Source organism: Vombatus ursinus, unplaced genomic scaffold (assembly GCF_900497805.2).
Source record: "Vombatus ursinus unplaced genomic scaffold, bare-nosed wombat genome assembly UNPS02011334.1, whole genome shotgun sequence".
Lineage (NCBI taxonomy): Eukaryota > Metazoa > Chordata > Mammalia > Diprotodontia > Vombatidae > Vombatus > Vombatus ursinus.
In genome coordinates, this window is record NW_020951112.1 from 4,683,004 (window position 1) to 4,710,824 (window position 27,821).

The 27,821-nt window shown below is 39.4% G+C and overlaps 1 protein-coding gene across 13 annotated transcripts in view; it reads left to right on the forward strand.

Moving 5' to 3' along the window:
* Nucleotides 1–27,821, forward strand: part of ANKS1B (ankyrin repeat and sterile alpha motif domain containing 1B) — a 1,327,097-nt gene that overhangs the window by 974,548 nt on the left and 324,728 nt on the right. For all 13 annotated transcript variants that reach the window (XM_027855805.1, XM_027855806.1, XM_027855807.1 and 10 more), the window contains one exon: nucleotides 788–940. In XM_027855805.1, the coding sequence (XP_027711606.1) occupies nucleotides 788–940 (153 nt within the window). The remainder of the gene's footprint in view (nucleotides 1–787; nucleotides 941–27,821) is intronic.

Consider the following 27,821-nt stretch of genomic DNA (forward strand, 5'->3'; position numbering starts at 1 on the left):
TATATATATATCCCTTTAAAAGCTCGTGTTTTATAGAGCATTTCCATTTTGTGGAGCCAGGCAATGAAACCCACCTTTGGAGACAAAAGTTCTTTGCCTTCCAAATGGCATTGAATCCAATTCACAATCATTCAGCATCTTGGATCAAGAGCTGGAAAGAGTCTTAGAGGTCATCTAATACTACCATCATAGGGCCATCAATTCATAACTGAAAGAGACTTTCCAGGCCATCTGGATGTGGGATGCTAAGATGACTCATTTTATAGATGAGCAAACTGAGACCCATGAGGATGAAATGACCTGTCCAAGGTCACACAGGTAGAAAGTGGTAAAGCAAGGATTCAAACTCAGATCTTCTGGCTCAGTTGACATGAATTCTAAGACCCTTTCCAACCCCGAGATTAGATTTTAAAGTTTCTCCTTACAATTTGCCAAGAACATCCCAGGCAGAGATGTTTGACAGATTTAGTGTTTTCAAACGGGGGGGAGGGCAGGAAGAAGGGAATGGGTAAATTTAGAAATTGAATTGGGAATCTTCAAATGCATTTCTTTGAAAATGAATTTAGCTTGAGAAGTATTAACAATTTTGCTTAGTGCCATTAACAGAATAAATTCTCAAGAGGGTATACGTACAGTATCTCTGTTTGCATCCTAATTCTTCTACCCAGAAAGATCTGGTTCTCAAATCAAATGCATTTTCAAGTTGCAGCACACATCCTGTCAATGAGAACACACAACCTATTGGTTAAAATTAACATTAACAATATTTTTTAAAATTTCATTCTAGATGAGGCCCATTGGCCATGATGGCTACCATCCCACCTCTGTGGCAGAGTGGCTGGACTCCATTGAACTGGGCGACTACACCAAATCTTTCCTCATTAACGGCTACACATCCATGGACCTGTTGAAAAAAATCTGGGAGGTGGAGCTAATTAATGTAAGTCAATCACTGAATGACCATTCCACCATGCAACCCATGATGGATGGAATTCCTACTTTAGAATAATTATTTGTATATTCTTTATGACTCCCATGGACATCTGAACAGAGTTTTGTGGGTACCTCCTTTCTCTTTGTACAGACTTAAACCTTTCTTCTTTTCATGTCCCACATTTTCTTATCATTCCATAACCCCCATAGCAGTGTTTTGACATCATAAACTGAAGGCTGCAACTTAGAGAAAGAGGGGAACTCTTAGGAGATGGGGAATTCTTAAGACATAGTTGCACTACATAAAGAAACTCTCCAAAAATCATGGAATTCCCTATGTAAGGAAATTATCTTGCTCTAACCAGTGGTCATTTAAAGAGCCATTCTTACAAATGTGATGGTATCATTATTATTAAATATAGCCTTGCATTTTGATTCTTGGTTCTCTTAACTTCCTAAGATGAAAGCTACCATTCAATAGATTAACATAGTCTTTATATTTCATTAGTTATGTATCTAAACTGGCATGTTTGGGAAAAGGGATGGGGCTCATTGTTCTTTAATAAGATGTTACATGAGATGCTCTTTCCAGAAAGTGGTGTCTTATCTCTATTACTTTTTTCCTTTGGTGAACAGACATTGGTCCATCCATATTAGAAAGCTGGTTAACATCCTGTGACATAGCATTCAAACCATTGGATAACCTAAGATCAACTAAATGTCAGTAGATCCACAAAAGTAACTGAATTGAATGAAAGTAGTAGGATGTCTCCTCTTTTAGTTTTTTGTGTTTATATCTCAAGTACTCTGCTTCTGATAATATGTAGAAAGGTGCGGTATAACTCCCACTTGGGAAAATTCCTCTATCAATGTAGATTGGCATCTATTACACCACTTATGGTCATAAAGGCACCAAGAAGTTAAATGATTTGTCTAGAGTCACTCAGCCATTATGTCATGAGGTAAGATTTGAACTTCTTTATTCCAAGGCCAGCTCTCTACTCATCTTTCCATTCAGCCATGATGCTTCCCAGAAAATGAAGACATCAAAACAAAATTGAGATTTTGGATTTAGCATTGTGACAATTATTTTTGAAGTTCAATTATACTAAGCTTCCTCTCAGAATCTGTCAGAGGAACAGGGAGCATTTAGCATGGATAAGAGAAGACTGGAGGAAGAGGATGGGGAGAATCGAAGACATGATAGCCAGTTTTCAAGATTTGGAGTGTTGGCTTTGAAAGATCTAGTGGTGGTGTGAATGGAGTGAACAGAGAGCCAGCCTCCATATCAGGAAGTCCTGCCTCTGACAGACACTGGTTGTATGACTTTAAGCAAGTCACTTGACTTCTGAGTGGCCCAAGCAACTCTCTAAGACTTTAGGTTGCAAAGCAGGTTAAGTAGGTAGGAAGGTCCTCATCTGGAAGTTCTCCACACTGATGAAACCATATATCTAGTTCCAGCCACCTGTGGAAGAGAAATTAGACTTAATCTGCTTGGCCCTGTTTCAAGGACTGTTTCAAGGAGCCAGGATTCTGCCCAATATAAGGAGTATTTTCTTAACAATGGTATCCCCCGAATGCACTGGACCTCCTTAAGAGGGAGTGAGCTCCCTATCACTAGAGATCTTCAAGTAGAGGCTGGATGGATAAACACTCCTCAGGGACACTGTAAAATGGGTTCATGATTTTTAAAGAGGGGTTGGACTAGATGACCTCAAAGGTTCCTTCCTTCTTAAAGATTTTATGATCCTACAGGGAAAAAGGAAGACAGCATGCATTAACTTTTAGAGAATAACTTGGCCAATTTGGATGTTTCTGTACCGATGAATGAAAAAAGGCCTTCATCAACTTTAAGAGAAAGATGATAATTTTCCCAAATTGGCCACAAGTGGTCTGTGCTATCATTAAAGTCAATTTCTCTCATAAAGCTGTAGTGCCCCTTTCAGATGTCATTACCTATCCCAAATGTCAAATAGGAAAATATTGTTGAATAATACATATTATTACTGGCTAATTTTTTCAAAGGCTGAAAATAATGTCTAGTCTAGGAGTAATGTCTGTCCTGGAAAATCTGATTAAAATTACCCTTTTATGGAGAGCCACTTAAACACAAATCTTGGTGTTTTATCTCATTTACTGCCATGATATCGGGAACGGTTCCTCACATTCAGTTTCTTTCTCTTCCCATAAAAGCTGTGAGTTTCTCTCTGCCTGAAGGTCATTTAACTATCTTCTGGAGAGGTTGGAGTGGCAACAGGAGAAAACAAAACCTGTTTTTCAGCCAGACTGTATTTAAAATTTTTTTTTATTTTACATTATTTTATTTGGCTTGCCCCTGGCGGGAATCCTAGTTCTCCACTGGGAACTTGGCTCTGGTCTCCCTTCTGTATTCACCACCATCTGTTATGGGGGGATCTTACATGGTACATGCAAATATGCTCTAAGGCTTAGCTCCCATTCAGTCAGTGGTGCAAATAGGCTATGTGTCTCATTTCTTCATACAGCAGCTTCTCAAGAACAGGGCTCCCCACTGAAGGGCAGGCGTGTTTAGAGTCACTCATGCTTTGCAAAGTTGTGCTGTGATCCCTGATGTTCTGGAATGGAAGAGAGTAGAACGCACCACCATGCTGTGTACTGTTACCACAGGGTTGGATATAATATAGCTACCAACAGACTCCAGATGCCTCAATTGGTGGTTTGTGGCACCTGCATGGACGCACAAATTCTGGACAGTTAGGTGCTACATTGGATAGAATGCCAGGTCTGGAGTCAAGGAAGACTCAACTTCCTGAGTTCAAATACGGCTTCAGACACTTACTACCCGTGTGACTCTGGGCAAGTCACTTAACCCTGTTTGCCTCATTTCCTCACCAGTAAAATGAGCTGGAGAAGGAAATGGTAAACCACCCCAGTGTCTTTGCCAAGAAAACCCCAAATGGAGTCAGAGAGAGTCAGACACAAATGAAACTACTGAACAACCACCAGGACAGCAGTGGGTGGGAGGAGAAGCAGTCCTAGAATCCTTTGGTATGATCCCAACTCCCCTTAAAGCTTCCGTTTTCCCTGGCCATCCTTAGGGAGGGCTGCCCAGGATGCTGAGAGCAGTGGGCCTAGGAATCTTCCAGTTTCCGGCTGAGATCCTAGAACTGTAACTAAGGCAGCCTTGTGTTGGAGGAAAAAAAGACTGAAAAAAGATTTCAACATTCTTGAAGATTCCCCTTTTTTCTTCCCCATCCCTATTCCTACATGGGTAGGGAGTGGGCTGGGGGGAGGGGGCAGAAGTGTGACTCACTCACATTGGATAGCACAATTCATGTAATAGTTCCCCATAGACCAAGAGCTTGGATGCTTATTTCCCACATTACTATAGCAGACTTTATTCCAGCCAACAGCATCCATACATATTGGGTGTATGTGCAGTTGGTGTGGATGCATATGTGTGGTGGACAATACCCCACTGGTGTGGAGAACTCCCAGTATGGAAGTTCACTCTAGCGATGCAAATTAGTGACCTCTCTGTAAATAACAAGTTTTAGAGAGTTGGCTGGGGGTGCTGAGAGGTACCAGGAGCAACTAATAAAAAACTCAGGACAAGTGGAATGAAAAATGCCCTCAAAGGCAGTGGAGGAGAATAAAGGGGAAAGAGAAGATTGGCCAGCTAGGAATGAGCTTACCTAGGGTGCAGACCCCGGCATGCCGTCTAGTAAGATGGCATCATAAGATTAGATTGTAAGCTCTTTGAGGGTCTTTTGCCTCTTTTTGTATTGTCAGTGCTTATCCCAGTACCTGGCGCATAGTAGGCACTTAATAAAAGTTCATTGAATTGAATTGAATAGTAACTTCCCATTCCAATTAATTATTCTGGATGACTAAGTGCGGAACTCATTTGTTTCTGCAGTGCCGAGAGACTTTTGAGTGATGTTGACACCCTCCAAATTTCAGCACTTTGGGGCCTCACCCTACTTAAGCTCTAATGAGCCCTTTTTACAGATGAGCTTAGAGAGGTTTTGATTGGCCCAAGTAGAAAGTGACTTGCTCGAGGCCAGAAAGTATCAAAGCCATTTCTCATAGACTTCCAATTTTTGAGAATGAGAAGGGAATTTAGATCTCAAATACTTGGAAGATCAGGGAGTTTGGTGCTAGAATGAACAATCGATGCTCTCTAGTCCAAGCCCTTCCTATTACAAATGAAGAAATTGAGGTACAGAGAGGCTAAGTGATTTGTTCAAGGTCTTGCATTTAAAGAAACAACAGAGGTAGACTCTGAATTCATTATTGTATGCTTAGCACTTCTCTCACTATAATATGCTGCCCCTCACTGTATAGAAAGAAAAAAGGAAGAGAGGGAGGGAGGGAAGAAGGAGGGAAGGAGGAGGAAGGAAGGAGTGGATGAAAGAAGGGAGAGTGCAAAGGAAAGGAGGGAGGGAGAAGAGAAAAAGAAGGAGGGAGAGGAAGGAAGGGCAAGGAAGGAAGGGAAAGAGAAAGGCATCTATCTTTCCATCTATCTACTTACTATGTATATGGCAGAAGTTGGAACATTGGGATTGGGAAGTGGCTTTATGTTGTGCGAGAAGAGATCTAATTCCATTCTATTTATGGGCATATTTGTGGGTCTGATATCTCTGAGTAAGAAATACGCTGATGTCCTAGGTTCAAATCCTTGCTCTGCCACTATGATGTGATCACATCCTTAGGAATGTTTTCAGAACTTAGAGTCAAAGGACCTGAGTTTAAATCCCAACTTTATCACTTATAAGTTGTGATCTTGGGCAACTTACACATCCTACCTTGCCTTCAGTTTCCCCATCTGTAGTATAGGGAATCCCCATACCCTATCTGTGGGTAGAGTTGGGCTGGATGGCCTCTGGGGGCCCTTCCAGTTCTGGAGCTACAATCCCATGTTAACATTCTCAGAAGGTCTGCATTACTGATCAGTACCTCCATAAATTTAAGGCCTTTTTGAGCCTTTTTATGATTTCCACTTCTCTACACTCCAGGGGTAATGAGTTCCATATGTTCCTTACAGCTATGTCAAGTAGTGTTCAGTTTTGTTTCTATTAAAAGTGGCTTCCTTTAAGCTCCCAGGTTAATGAAACCAGTGAATTGTCTATTCTTTCTTCTGGTGTGGTGTAGGAGTCTTGGGGTGGTTGAAAAATCTCTCCTGGCACTACTTGGGAGCAAGGCAGAAGCCTTTCCTTAAGAAAAACAGCTAAGTGGCAGTTAATTAAGTAAACAAATATTGTATGTAGATGAAGTCAAGTATGTTCCTTGCCCGAGAGAAAGAGGGAAGAAGAAAGTAAATTGGAGGAGAAAGAAAAAAGAGAGACTGAAAGCCAGAGCCTGAGAGGGAGAAGTGAGAAGGAAGAGGAAGACGGGAAGAGGGAAGAAGAGGAAAAGGGAGAGGGAGGAGGAAAGGAAGGGAAATTAGATCATAGAGAAAGAGAAATGGAGCAAAGGTAGATAGGGAAGAGGGAGACGGAAGATGGGGGGGACAGAAAGGAGAGAAGAGAGAGAGAGGAAGGGAAGGAAGAAGAAAGGAGACAGGAGAGGCAAAACTGTCTCTTCTGATTGGTGGGTGAGGGTTTGCCTGGAATCCCTCCATCGCAAACACAGAAATATTACTTCTTGCAAAATTGGACCCAAGGTGAGGAAGAATATCCGATATTAAGAGCTGAAAGGGATCAGAGTTCGTCTGCTCCAACCACATAATTGTAAAGATGAGGAAACTGAGGCTACAATGGAAGCGATTTTCCCAAGGAGAGAGTGGTAATAGTGGATGAAGAGTAGGTCTGGAAGATGGGAAGATCTGGTGCCCGAAGAAGAGATAGATCAAGGCAAACAAAGACTCTGATCTGCATTGGTGGGAGGAGTTTCCTCACCTGGGAATTCCCTGGACCACTGAAATCACAAGGCCAATCCCACAGCCTAACACAAGTAGAAAGTGGCAGTAGTGGGATTTGAACCCCAATCCTTTGTCTCTGAATCTAGCAGCAATTTCCATTTCAATAATAATAATAACAGTAACAACTAACATTTATATACCACTTTAAGTTTTGCAAAGCACCTTTGCTCATTTTATCATCACAATAACCCTGGGAGGTAGGTATTATTATTCATGTTTTACAGATGAGGAAACTGAGGCAGACAGAGGTTAAGTAATAATAATAGTATTTACATAATGCCTGTTAGGTTCCAGGCACTGTGCTAAGTGCTTTATAAATGTTATTAATTGGATCCTTACAACAACCCTAGGAAGTAAGTACTGTTATGATCCCAATTTTACAGTTGAGGAAACAGGCAGATAGATTATGTGACCTTATTATTGTTCAGTAGTTTTAGTCATGTCTGACTCTTTGTGACCCCATTTGGGATTTTCTTAGCAAAGACCTTCAAGAAGTCACACTTCTTAGTCTCAGTTTTCTTACGTGGAAGACTAGGTTTCATGATAGGAAGATCTTGGGTTGAATTCTGCCTATATTAACTGCATGACCCTGAGCAAAGCATTCATTTATTTAGGCCTTGAATTCCTCATCTATAAAATGAGGGGATTGGACCCAATAATTCCTAATGTCTCTTATGATCCTAGAACCTTGTTTTTTTTTTTAATCTACAATTCTAATCACACTTTGCCTATCTCACAAGACTGTTTTAGAGGAAAGGAAAGGAGAGAGGAGGACAGAAAAGGGAAGACTTCTTGAAGGTCAATGTAGCCAGTCAGTGACAAACCCAAGGACATTAAACTCAATGGCTTCTAAGACCTTCTGCAGCTCTTAACCCTAAAGTCCCATGTCCTTAGATCTCCTTTTACCATCCCTTAGAGATTGTGGTGTCAACCACAAGAGATAGGATTTCTCTAAGGTTAAAAACAGGTTCTAGATTTGAACCTTGATTTCTAACTAGGGATTTTGACTTTTTACTAGACATTTATTAGTGAGAAATTAATTAATCAATCAGCAAGCAGTTATAAAGGTCCAGGCTGAGCGCCAGGCTCTGTTTGTTGAATGGACCCTCATTTTAAATAAGCCGAACAGAACAGAACAGAAACTCATTTTAAACAAACAGGAAAATAAGCACTCTCATAGAGCAATCTTTCATAGAAAACATCAGTTCTAAAACAGACATCTATGGAGACTGGCTAATGGGAGGGAAGAGGAAAGGAAAGGAAGAGAGAGGAGAGGAGAAGAGGACTTCTGAAGAAAAATAAAACATTGTCATCATCAATATTTAAATAGTCATCGTGTCTGCCTACAACAGGGGGGAATAAGCACTTTATCCTTGGCAGCTGGCAGAGCCACAACTAAGGTGGGTATTCCCCAGCATGAGGAATTGCCCATGGGCGCTGGCAGATGCCTCCCCTTCCAATCCATTATTTCACAAAAGCCTAAAAGCTCCCGAAGGTTTACAATATAAATTTTTCAATGCAGTTGTTATTGTTGTTGAGTCCTGTCCTACTCTTTCTGACCCCATCTGGGGTTTTCTTGGCAAAGATACTGGAGTGGTTTGCCATTTCCTTCTCCAGCTCATAAGGAAACTGAGTCAAACAAGGTTGAGTGACTTGCCCAAAGTCACATAGCTAGAGTCTAAGGCCAGATTTGAACCCAGTAAGACAAGTCTTCCTGACTCTAGGCCCAGTACACTCTCCACTAAACCACCTAGCTGCTCACAAGATAAATTTAAAACCCTCAATTACTATGCCCACTACAAATGGGCTGGTTATTGGCACTTACCTTTTCAAGGTATGAAATTAAGGATGTAGGTCCTTGATAGAACTGAATTTAAGATAATTGACCAAACCAAGGTAAACTTTTCTTTCAACTCAACTCAGCTCAACAATATGGCATTTCCTAAAATGTCCAAAACCCAATAACTGATATTGTCCAATTTTTACATGTTAAAGCAAGGGTTCTTAACCTAGGGTCCATGAATGGTTTTTTTCCTTAATATTTTGATAATTATTTCAGTATAATCGGTTTCCTTTGTAATCCAATGTATTTTGTTTTGTGCATTTACAAGCATTGTTCTGATAAGGGGTCCATAGATTTTATGAAACTACTAAAGGGATCCAAGACACATAAAATGTTAAGAACTCTGACTCTTCAGTCATCAAAATGTACTTTCAGTTCAATTTGCAGTTCATTCTACATATCTGGAAACAAAATGGTGGCTCAAGTTTTCAAATGAATCTATCTCTCCTATAACCTTAACCTTTAACAGGTATTAGGGCAGTGGTTGTAATCCTACATAATTATACTGAATAAGATTAGAGTATACTTCCCAGAAGCATTAGTCATTTAAGGACAAAATAATTGCTTTACATAGCTTCCAGGAACTGGCATTTACCTTTGGATAAGAACAGCCTTCTGGAACTTTTCTTTTTTTCCCATAGATAACAGAAAGGTCTTGCTTTCTGTCAGCATACAATCTGTCACTGTTGGTATCAGTACCTCCACTGAGGCAGATGACAGAGCCTGTATAATTTCAGGAGTTGCCGTAGCCAAAACATTCATCACCATGTAGCCAACAACCAGCACATAGTATAATGTGTGGTATACAGTAAACAATTAATAAAAACTTTTTGACTGACTAACTAACCACACGGTGATGGACCTCTACAAACTTAATAGTTAGAGTTCAAATCCAGGTCTTCAATCTCAAAAGCTGGTGCTGATTTCCACTGTACCATGCTCATTAAGAATAAAGCCACAGGATATAATAAATATATTCTATGGAAATATATAAAATTTCACAAATAAATATGTGATTTATGATTAAATAGATGAATATAAGTACATAATAATGTATAAAATAAAAATAAATTTTTGCCTTATACATATCCTACTGTTTCATTCCAAGTAATGAAAACTACCCAAAGGAATTAATCCAGTGGCAATGACTGTAGAAATGCTCAAGTTGTCTAGAACAGAGGGGTCAAACATAGGCTACAACATTCCCTAGGAAACCTAAACCAGATTAAAATATAATCGGAAGTATTTAATAAAATTGATAAAAATACAACAAAATATAAATATTATTATTACATTGTAAAACTAAGTCAGTATGTGACTCACAGAGATGTATGGTTTTGTGGCCCCCATTTTTCTTAGAGTTTGATACCACTGGTGTGGACCATAGGGGTACAGGACCTAGACCTGCCAGAGCCATGGAGATTGTCTGTTTCAACACCCTCTTTTTTATATAGGAGGAAACTGAGGCCCAGAGACAAAGTGATTTGCTTTACATTTGATAAATTTAGGGTTGTGTTTCCCCACTGGGAAAGAAGACCCAATCATAATAGGCTAATGGAAGCCAACAGGTTGCTAAGATGGCTTTAAGTGAATTTAAATTTAAATGGATTTATCAAGGTAAAAACTTCAATGGTGCACACATTTTGGTGGCCAAACTTGTTGCTATCTCATTTCTTAGAATAGTGAAAGCCTATGATTTTTATTAAAAGGAATGATTAAAGTGCTTTATCGTCTATGGAGGGAGGAGATTAGTTAGGTGCCCTTGACAACATGTATTTAAATCTCTCTTCTTTTTTATGGCATAATAATATTTATTTAAAATTTTATTTATTTAAAGATGTCTATTTGTCTGATATTTATTTAATGATCAGAGATTTGAAAAACCCTCTCATTTGACCCTCACTATTATCCTGTGAGGAAGGTATTATTATTATCCCCATTTTACAGGCCAGGAAACTGAGACTTGGACAAAGTGACTAGCCCAGGATCACGCAACTCTTAAGTGTCTAAGGCAAGATTCAAACCCTTGTCTTCCTAACTCTCAACCACAGCAAAGCTCTCTTCTCTCTTCCCACTGTTATTCTCATTTCCTATAGCACAGTCTCCCGTAACTCATAGCTTATGTACCCAGAAAAGTGCTGTCACATAGTATGCACTTAATAAATGCTTTGTTTGCCTATCTATCCATATAAATATAAAGATTACATGAGCAGAGAATAGGGACATGAATGAAACAGAGGCAATCTCTACCAAAGTAGACTGCCCGATCAAGGGCAGTTTAGAGTACTTCAAGTTAACAAAGCATTTTCTGTACTTGGGAAGTCAGTGGTATTACTATCCCCTTTTTAAAGATGAGAAAACTGAGGCAACAGAACGAAAATGTTTGAAGCTGGATTTGAAACCCTGATCTCCCTCACCTCCAATTCAAGCAATCTGTCAATGATGCCACACAAAGGTCCATAGATTTAGAGGTGAAAGAGACCTCAGAGGCAAGCTAGTCCAGCCCTCTTAATTTATGGATGGGTAAACTGAGTCCGAAGTGTCCCACCTATGGTCATAGAAGTAGTAAGCATCAGAGATAGGATTTTAACCTAGGCCTTCTTCACTCCAGAGTCTCTGTTATTTAATGTTGACCCACCAGAGCCATCACTGAGGTGAGTGACTATTATCTTTTCCCAGGTTCGGAACTCAGAATGCATTGACCACACTTGTGACCTTTCATCAAAAACAAAAACAAACAAACAAAAAAAACCAATAGCACTTAGCATCTCCCACATAGCAGGCTTGGAGTCCTGGGATTTCTGTCCCCCTGACAGGGGGTGGTTTACCCTTTCCCCCTCCCATGAAGAATCTGTTCTTGTCACCTGCCTTGAGCATGGTTTATAGTACTTGACCCAGGAATAAAAATCCCTAGTTATGGCTCTGCCCCATTCTCCGAAAGCATTTATTCTGCCAACCTCCAGAAATCCCCTAGATTCACTGATTCTAGGACCCTGACTTCTTTACCACTAAAAATCTTCCTCTCAGACTTGGGAGGTTATTGTTCTGACATGACTGTAACCAGATAGTCAGACAAAACTACCAATAATATTATAGAAGCTTATTCTACCTACTTGGCTAGAGTTGATAATAAATTCAATGTTTGTCTTTCAAGGAAATCAAACAAGGCCTTTCCACAACTGTTTCTAATTATGACAGCCATAGTCTGCTCCAGGCTCTCCACTTTGCAATAGATGCTCCTTATGGCTGTCAAAATAATCTTTCTAAAACCTAGGTCAGATGATACTGTTCCAAAGCTCAAGAACCCTCCATGGCATAAAATAGGAACTGTTCAGCTGAGGAGTATAGTTCCTGTTAACTTTTCCAAGTTTTTTTCCCTCCTTACCCTGATTCATTCACCATAAATTCCAGCCACACTATTGTCCTTGTTATTCCTAAAAATTTAACATTCTATCTCCAACCTCTGCACCTTTGCAAAGGTTGCCATGCATGCCAGAAATATATTATCTCTGCTCCTCTTCCCTTTAGAATCTTAAACTTAAATACTCAACCCAGGTGAAACTTTTTACCATAAGTTGTCCTCTTCTACACCCTCCCCATCCTCCATATAGTGTCCTCTCCTTTCTGAAATTTCTGCATATTTCCTTATCTATGAGGTTGCAGCACAACCACTCCCCACTCCCACATAGACTATATACTCCTTGAGGACAGGAAAGTTTTGGTTTTGTCTTTTTATTTCCAGCTCTTGGCATTTAGCAGAAAGCTTACAAAATGCATGTTGAATTAAATTATAAGAGAAATATTTTAAAGTAACTCCCAATCAGTTTGAATCCTACAATTAATATTTCACATGAAATTTTTCTGCCTGAGCTATCTCCTTAAATAAACCCTATGCTACCCTGAAGAATGATTCTTCATTGTATATATGCATATTTTCAATTTAATGTGAAAATAAGGATTTTATTTAAATGATAAGAAGAAAAAATGAAAAGACTCTGTTTTTCTTCCCTTTTGATATCAAGGTGCCAAAGTACACAGAGATTTTAGTCTGCCTCCTTGCTTAAAGGTTGATTTCATGCTAAATTGAAGGGGATACATAAATAGCTTCACTCTGGTAGGAAAGCTGATGAGACAGAAGAATCAAGATCAGTGCAGAACTTGGGAGAGGTTATCCTGGGCACCAGTTCTCAACCTTCCTTGGTTCATGGACCCCTTTGACACCTGGATGAAGCTTGTTGACCCCTCCTCAACATGGTGGCTTTAAATACACAAAGTAAAATACACAGAATTGCAAAGGAAACAACTTTTATTGAAATTGTAATCAGAAAAATGTTTTTTTAAAACATGTTCACAGACCAAGGTTAAAAACCCTTGTTAGAAAAGATATTAAGATTAACCTTCTTGAAGCAGTGGGTAGGATAACAATTTTCAATCTCATCCCACATGGATTTTTTTTTTATCTCACTGAAGAAAGAAATTCAAGTTGGGATGACAATAATGATCAAACAACATGATGTGGTAGTAAAAAAAAAGAGTCAGGACAAGGAAGATGATGGGTTCAGATACTGATTCTTAACCCTTACCTAGCTTTCTGATCATGGACAAGTCTGTACCTTTCCTCATCTGTAATAGAAGGAAGTGCCAGGCCTAGAGTCAGAAAGACTCCTCTTCATGAGTTCAAATCTGTCCTCAGACACTTACTAGCTGTGTGACCCTGGGCAAGTCACTTAGCCCTGTTTGCTTCAATTTCCTTATCTGTAAAATGAGCTGGAGAAGGAAATGGCAGTCTATCCACTATGCCACTTAGCTGCATTTATTAAGCCAGGCCATATTTATATGCCAGACTCTATACCAAAGACTTTACAAACATTATAACTTCGAGAGGTGGGTTTTCTTATGACTCCCATTTTACAAATGAAGAATCTGAGGAAGACAAAACTTAAGTAACTTGTTCAAGATCATACAGCTAACAAGAGTTGGAGTCTGGATTTGGACTCAGGTCTTCCTTGCACCAGACCCAGTGCTCTACCCATCGTCCCACCTAGATGCCTCTGATTGGAGAAAAGGGAAAAAAAGATGAAAGCAATCAACATTCCATATTAGGCGAAATCTTTGGTGGAGCATTTCTTAACACACCTTGGTTGTACATTTTAGCATAGCCCACTGCTTACAGAAAAGAGGAATCAAATAGAAGAAAAAAAAGTGTCTTGAGCCAGGCACAAGTAATATAACCTTTAAACCAGCACAAATCAGGTTTTTTATATACTTTCTAAATGATGACCCAGGAGATCAAACATAAGTAAAAGAATCTAGAGTCTGTTATGCCTCTAGTCGTCACAGCAACCCTATGAGAGAGGTACTGCGAGTATTAGGATGGAGACTGGATCAGGACAGTACCTCTGATTTCTTTGGTATAGGGAACTCCCAGATAAGGAAACTCCCCCTGCCCGTGAAGGTAGATACATTCTTTGCAACTTATCATCTTAATGAATTGCCTAAAGGACTTAGGGGTTGTGAATTATCCAGGGTCACACAGCCAGCATGTGTTAGAGTCAGGAATTGAACCTGGGTCTTCTTGGTACAATGGAGAACTCTTTATCCACCATACCATGCTGCCTTTTCACTGAAAGTATTATTATCTGCATTTTATCAATGAGGAAACTGAGGCTTAGGGAAATTAAGTAAGTTGAGAATGATCATACTGCTAAGAAATGTCAGAGACAGGCCTGAACCCAAGTTTTCCTGACTCCAAGTTTATAATTGTAACCACTAAGCTAAGCCACCATATTGAATATGACTCAACAGGTCAACTTCCAGTATTTGCAAGTAGATTATGTACCTGATGGATCCTTCAGGGACCACATGGTACAGTGAAAAGAGCACTGGCTTTGCAGTCAAGGGACCTGGGTTCAAATCCTAGCTCTGGTACTTGTTATTTATGTGACTTTGGGCAAGTAACAGCCTCCCTGAGTCTCAATTTCCTACTTGCTAAGAGAAGGGTGTTGTCCTAGATGCAATGGCCCTAGAGATCTCTTCCATTTCTTAACCTTTTTTTGTGTCCTGGACCCTTTTGGTAGTCTGGTGAAGGCTATGGACCCCTTCTCAGAATAATGACTTTAAATAATTGAAGAAAATGCTCAATTTTACTTAAGGGTTAATAGAAATAAAGATACAATTTTTCCCATCCAAATTTTCAAACCTCCTAAAATCTCTACTGATTCTTGAGCATATGTGGACCCTAGGTTAAGAATTCTGAGCCCATATTTCTGATGGCAGTCTGAAAAGGAAGAGGAAGAGAAAAAAAATTGTCCTGTCTCTAGTTTTGGAGCTATATATGTTTAAAGCACGATTCAAACTCAGATCTTCCTGAAAGTGCTAGATTTGGAGTCAGGGGTCCTGAGTTCATATCCCAGCTGTGCCACTGACTACCTGGGGGACCTTGAGTAAGTTACAAACTCTTTAAGCCTCATTTTTCTCACTTATAAAATGGGAGGGTCATAGTAGGTGGCCTCAAAAGACCCTTCCAGCTCTATATCTATGACCCTACGATCTCTGGGACTCAGTTTCCTCATTTTTAAAATGTGGAGGTTAGACTTCACGGCTATGAAGTTCCCTTCCACCCCTAGAACTATGATTCTATGATCTCTGGGTCTCCATTTTCTCATGTATAAAATGAAGTACAGGGAAGGAATATTAATAATAATTTATAATTCCATCTTTATGCTCAATGACCTTTGTCCAAGGACAAGGTAGTAAGTAACAGATTTTGTTGTTTAATCGTTTCATTCATGTGTGATCCTTCATGACCCCCTTTGGAATTTTCTTGGCAGAGATAGTGGAATAGTTTGCCTTTTCCTTCTCCAGCTCATTTTACAGATGAGGAAATTAAGGCAAATGGGGTAAAGTGACTAGCTACACAGCTAATAAGTGTCTGAGGCTGGATTTGAACTCAGCTCTTTCTTCCTGACTCCAGATTCAGCACTCTATCCACTGAGCCACCTAGCTGCACCAAGAGAAAATAACAGAGCTGACATTCAAATCTAGACACTCTGACAGGATATCCCACATGTTTTCTCAATATATGGCAATGCTAAAAAGACTAATATATAGGAGATATTATGTGAGGGCACCAGAGAGCTACAAAGCTCACAGGATCATAGATTCAGAGCTTGAAGGGACCATAGCATCACCAAGTCCAGTGCTCCCATTTTCACAGTGAGATACAGAGAGACTAAGTGCTTACCTCAGCACTTGATATACCCAAAGCACTTACTAAATGTTTATTTACTAAGTACTCTCTTTCACACAGCTAATGAGTGTCTAAGGGCAGGATTTGAAACGAAGTCTTCCTGACTCTAGCCAAATATAGTGCCCTTGCCACTATACCACGATGCTATCCCTCTTGGATAAATAACATGAAGTTCCTTGTCCTAAAGGACTTTAAGGTCCTAGAGGAGAGGTAGAATTAAATAACGGAAGTACAAACAGAGAAAGAGGTTTGAGAAGAACCCACAGAGTGAGAATTCCAGGGAGTCTTTGAACATTTAATGATGATGGGCTTTGAGGAAGTGGATTCCTATCCACTGGCTCTGGCTCTGTTGGGAGTTTATTTCTTGTTGGATAGTAAAGGGTGCCAACGTTTAGGAGGAACCCCTTCCTCAAACAGGTTGCTTTTTTCTCCAAAGTTTCCCCTTAAGATTTCTCCTACTTGTGCTCTACTTCTTCACATTAATCCATTGTCTGTGGTAGGTGACTGTTTTTCCCACAGTTTAGCCTGATATATAACTTTGTGATTGATCACGTCATTGCATCATGGGTAAAGCCCTGTGTGATGGGGCTTGGAGAGGGAGGATGATGGAATGGCAGCCTACACTCTGAACCTTGTGATGTTGCCATCCCCCACAAGACGTGGCAACTCTGACTGATCTTATTCTGCGTCATCCCCTTCTCCCTCTACTCTTTGGGGATGGTGTAGGTGGGGATACTGATCCCTGAGTGAAAATGAAGGGGAGTTCATTATTCAGTAGACAGCTTGCCATCCAGCAAAAGGGGAATGGAAAGGAAGGTTCCCTTTATGAGCTGTTTCCATAACAGCTGTGGAATAAGAATAATAATATGTAGGATTTATTTAGCATGTTATGGTATACAACATGCTCATTTAGTCCTCACAATAATCTTGTGAAGTAGATGCTATTCTTATTCCCATTTTACAGATGAAGAAACTGAGGATAGGAAAAAGTAAGTAAATTTCCCTGGTTCCTATGGCTAGTAAGCATATGAGACTATATTTTAACTATATTTTAGATCTTCTCGACTCCAAGAGTAACACTCTATCCATTGAGCAACCTAAGCTTAGAAAATGAGTGCCTTGCTAGTAAAATAGGGATTTTTTTTTCCTTTTCCAACTCAAATATCCAACTTGGATAATCCCACCTGAAACAGATAGCTATTGTGAAGCAAGTATCATGACCCTAAACAGAGATGTCATTCTTATTGTCACTTTCTGTACTTAGTTAAGCCTAGCAAAATAGTTGTAGTAGTAGTAGTAATTAAAATATCATTGCACACATTTGTGACAAATCAAACATACAATTGCAAGTGTGTGCAATGACTTTTAAAATTCAAGGTTTGTGTGAGCAATCACTCCATTTCTAGACTTGGTTTTTCTCTACTTTCCTTAAAATGGTTTATGTCAGTTGAGTGAAACGGTTATTTTGAATAACTTGGTTGATGTCAAAGAGATGTTCCTGGGACCTTTTGTAATTCCATTCTGTAGGGTGGGACTCAAAGCCTAGAAAACTTTGAGGCTTTACACATATCTGTGATAAAGGCAAGAATTTGAAACAAAAGTGTTTAAGGAAGAGGTTGATTTTGTCTTTCCCCCTCCCATTCATCTATTCATTTGTGGGAGACCAAAATAATTTTTAAGGGGAGTGGGGATGAGGAAGTCAGACTCAGACTGTCCTTGAGAGTTTATTAGAGGGGTAACCTCTAAAATAATGCAGCCTAGATGCAGTGTAGCAATCAGACATTAAACAGAGCCAACAGGAATTTCTAACTCTAAGTCACATAGCAGCTGGAGTCAGAGACAGAGCCCTTGATAGGCAGTATGTTGAGGTTTAAAAAGACTTGAAGCTTTCAACGCTACCTTTAAGGGTCTGAGGTTATCTTCTTTTGAGTCTATGGATCTTTAATGTAACTATTTATTTACATGTTGTCTCCCCTCACCCTATTAGAATATAAATTCCTTTGAAAGCAGGGACTTTTGAAATCTTTCTTTGAATACCTAGTCTTTAGTACAGTGCCTGACATGTAATAAACACTTATTAAGTTTCTTTCCCTTTGTTGCTTATGTTGTGGGGGAGGGGCTTGAGGAGCATGGGTTTGGGGGCAAGCCTTCTAGTCCCAGCTCTGGTATCTGGTAGAAAAGCAGGGTGTCTCTACTTTTAGAACTTAAATGGCACCTCCTCAACCCTTGCTTTCTACATACTCCAAGAGGTGTGGTGACAAAAAATGCTGCCCTTGGTACTGAACAAGAGCTGATGGTCAAGGTTTCCTGACACAGCTCTCAAGAATTTTAGTTCGGATGTTAGTAGAGGCAGGAAAAAAGGCAGGAAAAAAAAGAGGGGATCAAGTTATAAGCAAAACATCATGTTTATTAGCAATATTCACAAGTCAGGGGATGAGTCACAGGGCATAGCTAGGTGGCACAGTGGATAGCTTGCTGGACCTGTAGTCAGGAAGACCTGAGTCCATATCCAGCCTCAGACACTTACTAGCTGTGTGACCCTGAGCAAGTCACTTAACACTGTTTGCCTTAGTTTCTTCATCTATAAAGTGAAGAAGGAAATGGCAAGCCACTCCAGTGTATTTGCCAGGATTACATCAAATAGGGTCATGAAGAATCAGACACACCTGAGACTACCAAACAACAACGAAACACAGGCTGGGGAGTCATAAGAATATGGTTGTGGGATCCTAGGACCCCAGCTCAGTTACTGAATAGGGGGACAAGGAGAGAGCCTACTTTTTATACCCTGGTTTATCAAGTTCAGCTGAAACTGGTATTTCTCTGAAACTCAGGAGACTTCATTTGGGTATAATTGTTGCCCTTGGTAATTTCCAGCCTACTTATGGTGATCTGGGAGGGAGAACACTAGAAAGGAAGTATTTGACCATGCATCTTTACAATACTTAATAAGTACTAAAGGATTACTAAGGGATATCCTCACCTCCAGAATATTCTGTTGGTAAGTCTTAATCAGGTAACTGGCTAGTCTATATTCTATAAACTTGGCTCCTAAGTCAAGGAATCTCCTTTTAGAGAAGAAATACCTATAATAGCCAAACTTCTGAAAACAGATTAAACCCTCCTTACTGCAGGAAAAGAAAAACCACTAAGCATTTTTTCTTTATGCCGCTAACTGGATATGTAAGAATCTTGCCTTTCTAAAAGTGCTACAGTCTAATTGTTCTGTATTTTAAGCCAAAAGAAGAGAAGTCACTGTCTCCTCACCCCTAGGACTCCAGATAAACCCATAAAATAAAAGCAAGAAGAAGCTCTACACCTACCTGCACAGTAGAGGCTTGCCTGGCAGCAGTCAACAGCTGCCATGAGACTAGCAAAACACCATCAAGCAGAAACCATGAAAGACCAGTAGATATCAACATTTAAGTGAAGCTATTTGCCATACACCCATACCTAGAAGATATTAGACCACATACCACAAGAGAGCAAAAAGGAATCGGACCCCCCCCCCAGTACCAGTGTGATGATATCACAGATGATATCATTGCCCCTGCACTGTCAGAGGTATGTTCCTCTTCCATGTAGTATAACCACATAATGGTTTTCCTCCCACATATTCTTTAGATGTATGTTGTTTCTCTCTACTTATACTATATATATTTTCATGGAAGACTCTAGCATAGATTTGTGGGAGAGGAGAATGTTTTATTGCTAGTTTTCTTACTTAAGTGTTTAAATATCTTTGTTTTGAACTATTTTGTCTTTTGGCTGACTAGTAAAAGTGGATGTGTTAGTGGGAGCTCATGAGCTATAGTTTTGAGTGGATATACAGAATACCTTGAATATGGGGTCCACTGTCTGGAGGAATCCACAATTCAATCTACAACATTGACCAAGTTATGTATATCCAACAGTTTATCATTTTCCCTATGTCTTGTTTTGTTAATGATTAGTAGGAAAATAATATTTAAGCATGGCCCTCAATAAGATTTTAGCCACTAGTCTATTGAGCTCAGTTATATGACCATCTAAATATACTTGGTTATTTTCCAGCATTGGCCACTTGAACCCTCTATCCTACTCCTCGGAAAGGGATCCTTAAAGTGCATGGGGGTGCAAATTTTCCTGGAAGGGCAGTTACCATCAGTATCATCTCTTCCTCTACCACCACCCCCAACCAAGACATATGTCTGATACAATGTAAGCTGTTGAGGGCAGGAATTGTTTTTCCATATTTATCTTTGTATACCCAGTGTGTAGCACAATGCCTGGCACATAATAGATGTCTTAATACATGTTTGCTGGATTGCGCCGGACTGGCTTGAGCTGGATTGGATTGAAGTGAATTAGAATGGAATAGTCCATCCTAATGTTAAGGGAGCATATCACTGACTACTTACTAGCCCTCTCCTAACATTTCTTCTTTTTAAAATCAAGTTGAATTTTGTGTTGAAACAGATGGTTGACCCATCATATTTAAGTAGTCCTGACCACAGAAACCGAGGTACTTATTTACCTTCTTTGCACTGCGCAAGGGATGGCTCACATGACAAATAACTTGGAGAAAACAAATGGATTCTTATAAATTATTTGTGTGGTTACCCTGAGAGTTAGTACATGTACATATATAGAGATCTATATTTTATATGGGGGCTTTTTCATATTGAAACATAACCTTGGGTAGTGACTTTGCACCATCATATCAGGAGGGAAATAATGCAGCAGGAAAAGCTTCATAAATTTCTGTTTAGCGACAGAAAACTTTTCTATAACTTTTTTTATCATGTGCTTTTCTTTACACCTGGATATTACTGTAGGGTCAAAGAGACAGGCTCTTGTCCACACGTAGTGAGCCCTCCATCCCCAGTCCCAGCTCCCTCCCTACTCAATTCTATTATTGGCAAGAGGAGCAGGGATATAATAAAATCCAGAGGCGCTCTCGGGATTTTAATGCCAGTGAGAAATGAGAAAATATATAGCCTCCTGAGTCTGGAGCTGGTGTGACAATAAGTCATTCCCCAATATGGTTACCCCTAAAGCAACATCTTGTTCTGCCTGTTGAACCAAAGTAATGTCTGAACTGTCAGCCATCTGCGGCACTCTTTATTTCAAGTAACATGAAGTAAGGCTCATGTAGTTTGGAAGGATGATTCCAGCAACCATAAAAATGGAAGAACTAGAAAAAAAGGAATCATTTTCTTCAGTCTTCTTATGTTACAAGGAAATTCCTTAGAAATGCAATTAGGAGAAAAAGAAATAAGAAGAGTATGAGCATAGTAAGTCATAGTCAGGTGATGGGGAAAAGCATTGAACCTGGAGCTATCTTAGGATCATAAATTTAGAACTGAAAGGGACTCCCCAAAGCCATCACTGTCATTTTATAGATTGGGAAACTGAGGCCCCAAAAGGCAATGCAATTTGCTGAAGGTAGCAAGTGACTGAGTCTGGATTTGAACCCAGATGTTTGGCTCCACAACTCATGTTCTATCCACCATGTGATTTATTCTTGCTTATACAAAGGGGTACCGAGCTATCCTGACAAACCACCAAAATGTAATCCTTGCATCAAAGACTCCACCACCACCCCCTTGGCACAAAGTAGTCTTTATTGGGGGATAAGTGTTCGTTACTTCTCTTAGGTCTCCCAGAAAACACAAGAAAATATGTAGCTGGCATGATGGAGAAATTCCATGATTTGCTGAGCTGGGCAGCATTGGGAACCAAGGAGATGTTGATGTGTTATCCAAGTATGACAGTAGGGAGATGCACCTTCCTAGGAGGAGCTAGAGATATACGCCTTCCTAGAGACCAGTAAGGAATTGGGATGTCATTCTAGCAAGACTCTAGGGCCATATTCCTTTCTGTGATGACATAACAACTCCTAATTGGACCCTATAGACTGGAGGACATCCAAGTCAAGCTAATCAGGGATCTCTCCTAATCACTCAAGCTACCCCAAGCACACTGAGACCAACTAGCCACCTGTCATAATCTGACAGTAGAGAGTTGGGTGGGAGGGAGGTGCTGCTTTAAAAATAATAACAAAATAGATACCTGTAAATGAGTATCCCTTATTACATGATCCAAGTTCTCTGTAAGACTGACAGTCACCTACATACCCAAATATGGCAACTTATCTTGCCTGGTCCTTTCTGGAAAATGTTTTTTTTTTCTTTCAGCTTCTCACAGCTGTCTACTCAATTCATTTTCTTTTGCTCCTTATTATTCCTTGCTAGATCTTCCTTCCAAAAAAAGACAAAAAACAACAAAAAATATCATTAGGCTAGACCATGGGTATATACCTAATAAGATTAAATTTAATAGGGATCAATCTAAATCACATTTGTTAAAATTTTAAAAATGGCTCTCACCTGGCAGAAACTAACATCTACAATCGCACCCAATAGAACATCATCAAGCAGCAACCATTGAAGACAGTGCGGTATAGTGGTTAGAATGATGACTTAAAGTTAGGAAGACCTGAGTTTGACTTCCATCTCAGACCCTTATTAACTCTGTGACCCTGGGCTAGTCACTTGAACTCCCTGTGTGTCATTGTCATATCTTTAAAATAAGGGGGATGGAGTCCATGACCTCTAAGACCCCTTCCAGCTCTTAATAATGATCCCACAAGCCCAGCAGAAGCTAGTTGTCATGCCCAGGCAATATGGGGTGGCATGGTAAACTACAGTTTGTCTGAAAAGTTCAAGGAGTTTTAGTGAACTGAGTTGTCACTCAAATGAGGCCCCGGTATGCTATGACTGTCAACCAAAAAAAGAAATGGTTAATGTAATCTTGCATTAAGAAAGACACGGTTTCTGGGAATATTGAATTAATAGGCCCCGTGTGCTCTGTCCTGATCAGACAACAAATAGAATGTTGACATTCAGAACATCACATTTGAAGAAGGACATTGATATAAGCCAGGGAGAGTCAGGAGGAGGATAACCAGTAATGAAGGGCTCTGAGCTCATGCTGTAAGAGGATCAGTTGAATAATCTGGGCATGTTTATCCCTAAGAAGATTTGGGAAGCATATGATAACTATTCTTTAAATATTTAAAGGGCTGTCATGTGGGAAAAGGCTTAGATATGTACTATTTGGTCTTGAAGGCAGTGAAGGGAATGATGGGAAGAAATACCTGAGAAGCTAAATTTAGGTTTGATCCCAGGAAAAAAGTTTCCCAACAATTAGATGGGATGGGGATTAGACATGTGATTAATTTCATTGGGCTAGGGAACTCTCAGGTGTGGAAACTCCTTCCACTAATGCAGGTAAGCACCTTCTCTTAAACTCTTAGTCTTAGAGGATCATCTAGAGCAGAGGAGTCAAAATGTAATTGGGAAATATTTAACAAAATAAATAAAAATTCATTAGAACATAGATAATGTTAACATGTGGTTTTCCAAGTAACTGTACAGCCCTTAGAAATCTTTACGTACAATTTAGTGACTTCTCTTTCTATTTGGGTTTGATACCTCTGACACCATAGTAAAATGACATGCCCAGCGCTACATAGCCAGAGTTTAAATTAGAATCAGGACTTGAACTCGGGTCAGTCAGTTCCTGCTTTGTGTCCTGGACCTCTCTGGCACTGTGGTCAAGCCTATGGACCCCTTCTCAGAACAGTGCCTTTGAGTGCATAAGATGAAATATGCAGAATTACAAGGGGAAACAATTATTTTTAATTTAAAATATTTTATTTTTCCCTAATTACATGTAAATAAAATTTAGCCTTCTTTTTTTCAAATTTTGCGTTCCAAATTCTCTCCTTCCCTCCTCTCCCCTCATCATTGAGAAGGCAAGAAATTTGACATAGGTTATTCGTCTGTAGTCGTGCAAAACACATTTCCATGTAAGTCATACTGTGCAAGAAGACAGACCAGAAAAAAGGAGAAAAAAAAAAGTAAAAGTATCTTCAATCTGCATTCAGGCTCTACCAGTTTCTTTTCTGGAGATGGACAACACCTTTCATCATAAGTCCTTCAGAATTGTCTTAGATCATTGAATAGCTAAGTTATTCATAGTAGATCATCATATAATATTGCTGTTGCTGTATACAGTGTTCTCCTGGTTCTGCTCACTTCATCATCAGTTCATGTAAGTCTTTCCAAGTTTTTCTGAGAGCATCCTGCTCATCATTTCTTATAACACAATAGTATTCCATCACAATCATATGCAACAACTTGTTCAGCCATTCCCCAATTGATGGACATCCCCTCAATTTCTAGCTCTTTGCCACCACAAAAAGAGCTGCTATAAACATTTTTTATGCAAATAGGTCCTTTTCCCTTTTGTTCTTTATTTCTTTGGGATACAGACCTAGTAGTGATATTGCTCAGTAGAAGGGTATGCATAGTTTCACACTGTTGTGGGCAAAGTTCCTCATTGCTTGCCAGAATGGTTGAATCAGTATACAACTTCACCAATAGTACATTAATGTTTTAATTTTCCCACATTCCTTACAATATTTGTCATTTTCCTTTTCTGTCGTATTAGCCAATCTGATAGGTGTGTGTTGGTAACTCAGAATTTGCATTTCTCTAATCAATAGTGATTTATAACATTTTTTTCCTGTGACTATAGATGGTTTTGATTACTTTGTCTGAAAACTGCCTGTTCATATCCTTTGACAATTGTCAATTGAGGAATGGCTCTTATTTCTATAAATTTGACTCAGTTTTCTATATATTTGAGAAATGAGGTCTTGATCAGAGAAACTTACTATAAAAATTTTTTTCACAATAATGATTACCAACTATGTATTTCTCTCTATCCATTTACCCCGTTTATCCTGCTCTCTCTTCTTTTACCCTGTCCATTCTCAAAAGTGTTTTGCTCTTGACTTTTACCTGTCCCAATCTACTGTTCTATCATCACCTCCCCTCTACCTTCCCTTATCCCCTTCCCATCCTATTTTCCTATGTCTTAAGCTAGATTTCTACACCTGAGTGTGTGTTATTCCCTCTCTGAGCCAATTCTGATGAGAGTAAGGTTCACATGCTCCCCTCCCTCCTTCTCCCATCCTACCCTCTTCTTTAAAATCTCTTTTCTCTTTTATTTGAGATAATTTAACCCATTCTCCCTCTCCCTTTCCTCTTCTCCCAGTGCATTCTTCTTTCTCACCTCTTAATTTTATTTTCTTAAATAATCATCCCATCATATTCAATTCACACCTTGCTTTCTATGTACACTCCTAACTGCCCTAAAAATGAGAACGTTTTTAGGAGTTGTAAGTATCGTCTTCCCATGTAGGAATATAAACAGTTTAACTTTATTGAATCCCTTATGATTTCTCTTTCCTGTTTACATTTTTATGCATCTTTTGAGTCTTGTATTTGAAAGTCAGATTTTCTATTCAGCCCTAGTCTTTTCATCAGGAATGCTTGAAAGTCCACTATTTCATTGAATGTTCATTTTCTCCCCTAAAGGATTATACTCAGTTTTTCTGCATAGGTGATTTTGGTTGTAATCCTAGCTCCTTTGCCGTCCAGAATGTCATACTCCAAACCCTCTGATCCTTTAATGTAGAAACTGCTAAATCTTGTGTCATCCTGACTGTGGCTCTACACTATTTGAATTGTTACTTTCTGGTGCACCTGTAATATTATCTCTTTTTCATCCAATGGGAGCTCTGGAATTTGGCTATGATATTCCTGTGAGTTTTTATTTTGGAATCTCTTTCAGGAGTCGATCTTTGGATTCTTTCAATTTCTATTTTTCTCTCTGTTTCTGGAATATCAGGGCAGTTTTCCTTAATAATTCCCTGAAAGATGATGTCTAGGCTCTTTTTTTTGATCATGGCTTCCAAGTAGTCCAATAATTCTTAAGTTATCTCTCCTGGGTCTATTTTCCAGGTCAGTTGTTATTACAAAGAGATATTTCACACTTTCTTCTATTTTCTTCTCTTTTTTTCATTTTGTTTAATTCATTCTTTATGTATCATAGAGTCACTAGCTTTAACTTGTCCAAATCTAATTTTTGAGGGATTATTTTCTTCAGTGAACTATTGTACCACCTTTTCCATTTTGCCAATTCTACTTTTTAAGGAGTTCTTATCTTCAGTGGATTTTTATACCTTTTTTTTTTCCACTGGACCAATTCTGCTTTTTAAGGAGTTCTTTTCAGTAAATTTTCATATATCGCTTTCCATTTGGCCAATTCTACTTTTCAAGTCATCTTCTCTTCTGATCAGTTTTCTGGCCCCCCTACCATCTGTGGGCTGGGAGGTCTGGAAATCACCAGTGCTACCTTTGATTCAGTCACTCCCAAGTTCTGCTCCTGGTTTGCTGGGGCTTGGACTGTGCTGGGATGGCCTGCACTAGACTACCATCCACTCTCATCCTGGTACAACAGACCTTTTCTGCCAACCTTTTAAGTTGGACTAGAAAACTGTTTCACTCCATTCTTTTGTGTTTTCTGCTATTCTAGAATTTGTTTTGAACCATTACTTAAAGGTATTTGGAGGGGTTTGCAAGAGAGCTCAGATGAGCCCCTACCTTTTTTCTGCCATCTTGGCTCTGCCTCCCAAGGGGAACCAATTATGTTGACATAGTTATCAAAAAGGTTTAAAAAAAATTTAAAGCATATTCACCGATCCCTAAAGCTATTCAGCTATTTAAGTTTAAAATTCACTAAGACTTTTGAGACACCCTGTATAGTACTTGCTTTTCTACCATGAGGTAGTTCTGAGAGTCAGAGGAATTTACGTAGGTAAAGAATTCTGCAAACCTTGAAACATCCTATGTGTGTCAGTATCGTTGTTGTTTTTAGTCCTTTACTCTCATGCAGAATTGAATAAAATCATCCATGTAGCTATAGACAGTGTAGATTAGGCTGAATATATCCCAACCCTGGAAAATCCCCAGCAAACTATATTCTTAAACCGAAATTCCTGAAGTCTTGTAATTTGCCTTTCAAAAGAGAAATTTGGGGCAGCTAGGTGGTGCAGTGGATAGAACACTGGCCCTAAAGTCAGGAGATACCTGAGTTCAAATCTGGCCTCAGACCAAACACTTGACACTTACTAGCTGTGTGACCCTGGGCAAGTCACTTAACCCCAATTGCCTTAAAAAAAAAGAAAAAAAAAGAAATTCAGCCCTCTTCCCTTACAAGTTCTGGTACATTAAGGTTTCTGGTTGAGTATGGGATAACTGAGTTGCTAACAAATTCTGTAACTATTTCCTGAGCATTAAAATTATAATTGAGAAATTGTTCATTCAGAATTCAATAAGCATTTATTAAGTGCCTTCTATGTGCCAAGAATTGTGCAAAGTACTAGGGAAACAAAGACAAAAACAAGAAAACCAGCCCCTGCCCTGAAGGAGCTTCCATCCAATTGTATCATAATTAAACCCACTTGTCTGGTAAATGAGGAAGCTGAGAACTAGAGGTGGCTTCATAGTCTTGTATGGGGGGGGTGGGATTTCAGATCCAGATATCTGTGTAGAAAATGAAATAGAACTAGAGACAGGAAAAGACGGAGAGAGAGAGGGAGACAGAGAGATAGGGAAAGAGGGGGGAGGGAGGGAGAGAGAGGGGGGAGGGTGGTCTGGACTTATTATTTCATGTCAGAAACTCCCAATGAGTAAACTACCTCTGTCAATGCAGATTATGTCTATTCTGTAACTTTTAGACTCAGAGTTATTTGGGAACACTGAGAAGTTAAGTGGCCCATCCAAGGTTTCACATTCAGTATGTATCAGCAGTAGAACTTGAACCCAAATCTTCCTGATTCCCAGGCCAGCTCTCTATTATTACTCCAGTCTATGTAGAAAACTTATATTTGTATAGCACTTTAAGGTTCTGCAAAGCACTTTCTGTGTTCAAAAAACTGAGGCTCTGAGATCTCTCTCTCTCTCTCTCTCTCTCTCTCTCTCTCTCTCTCTCTCTCT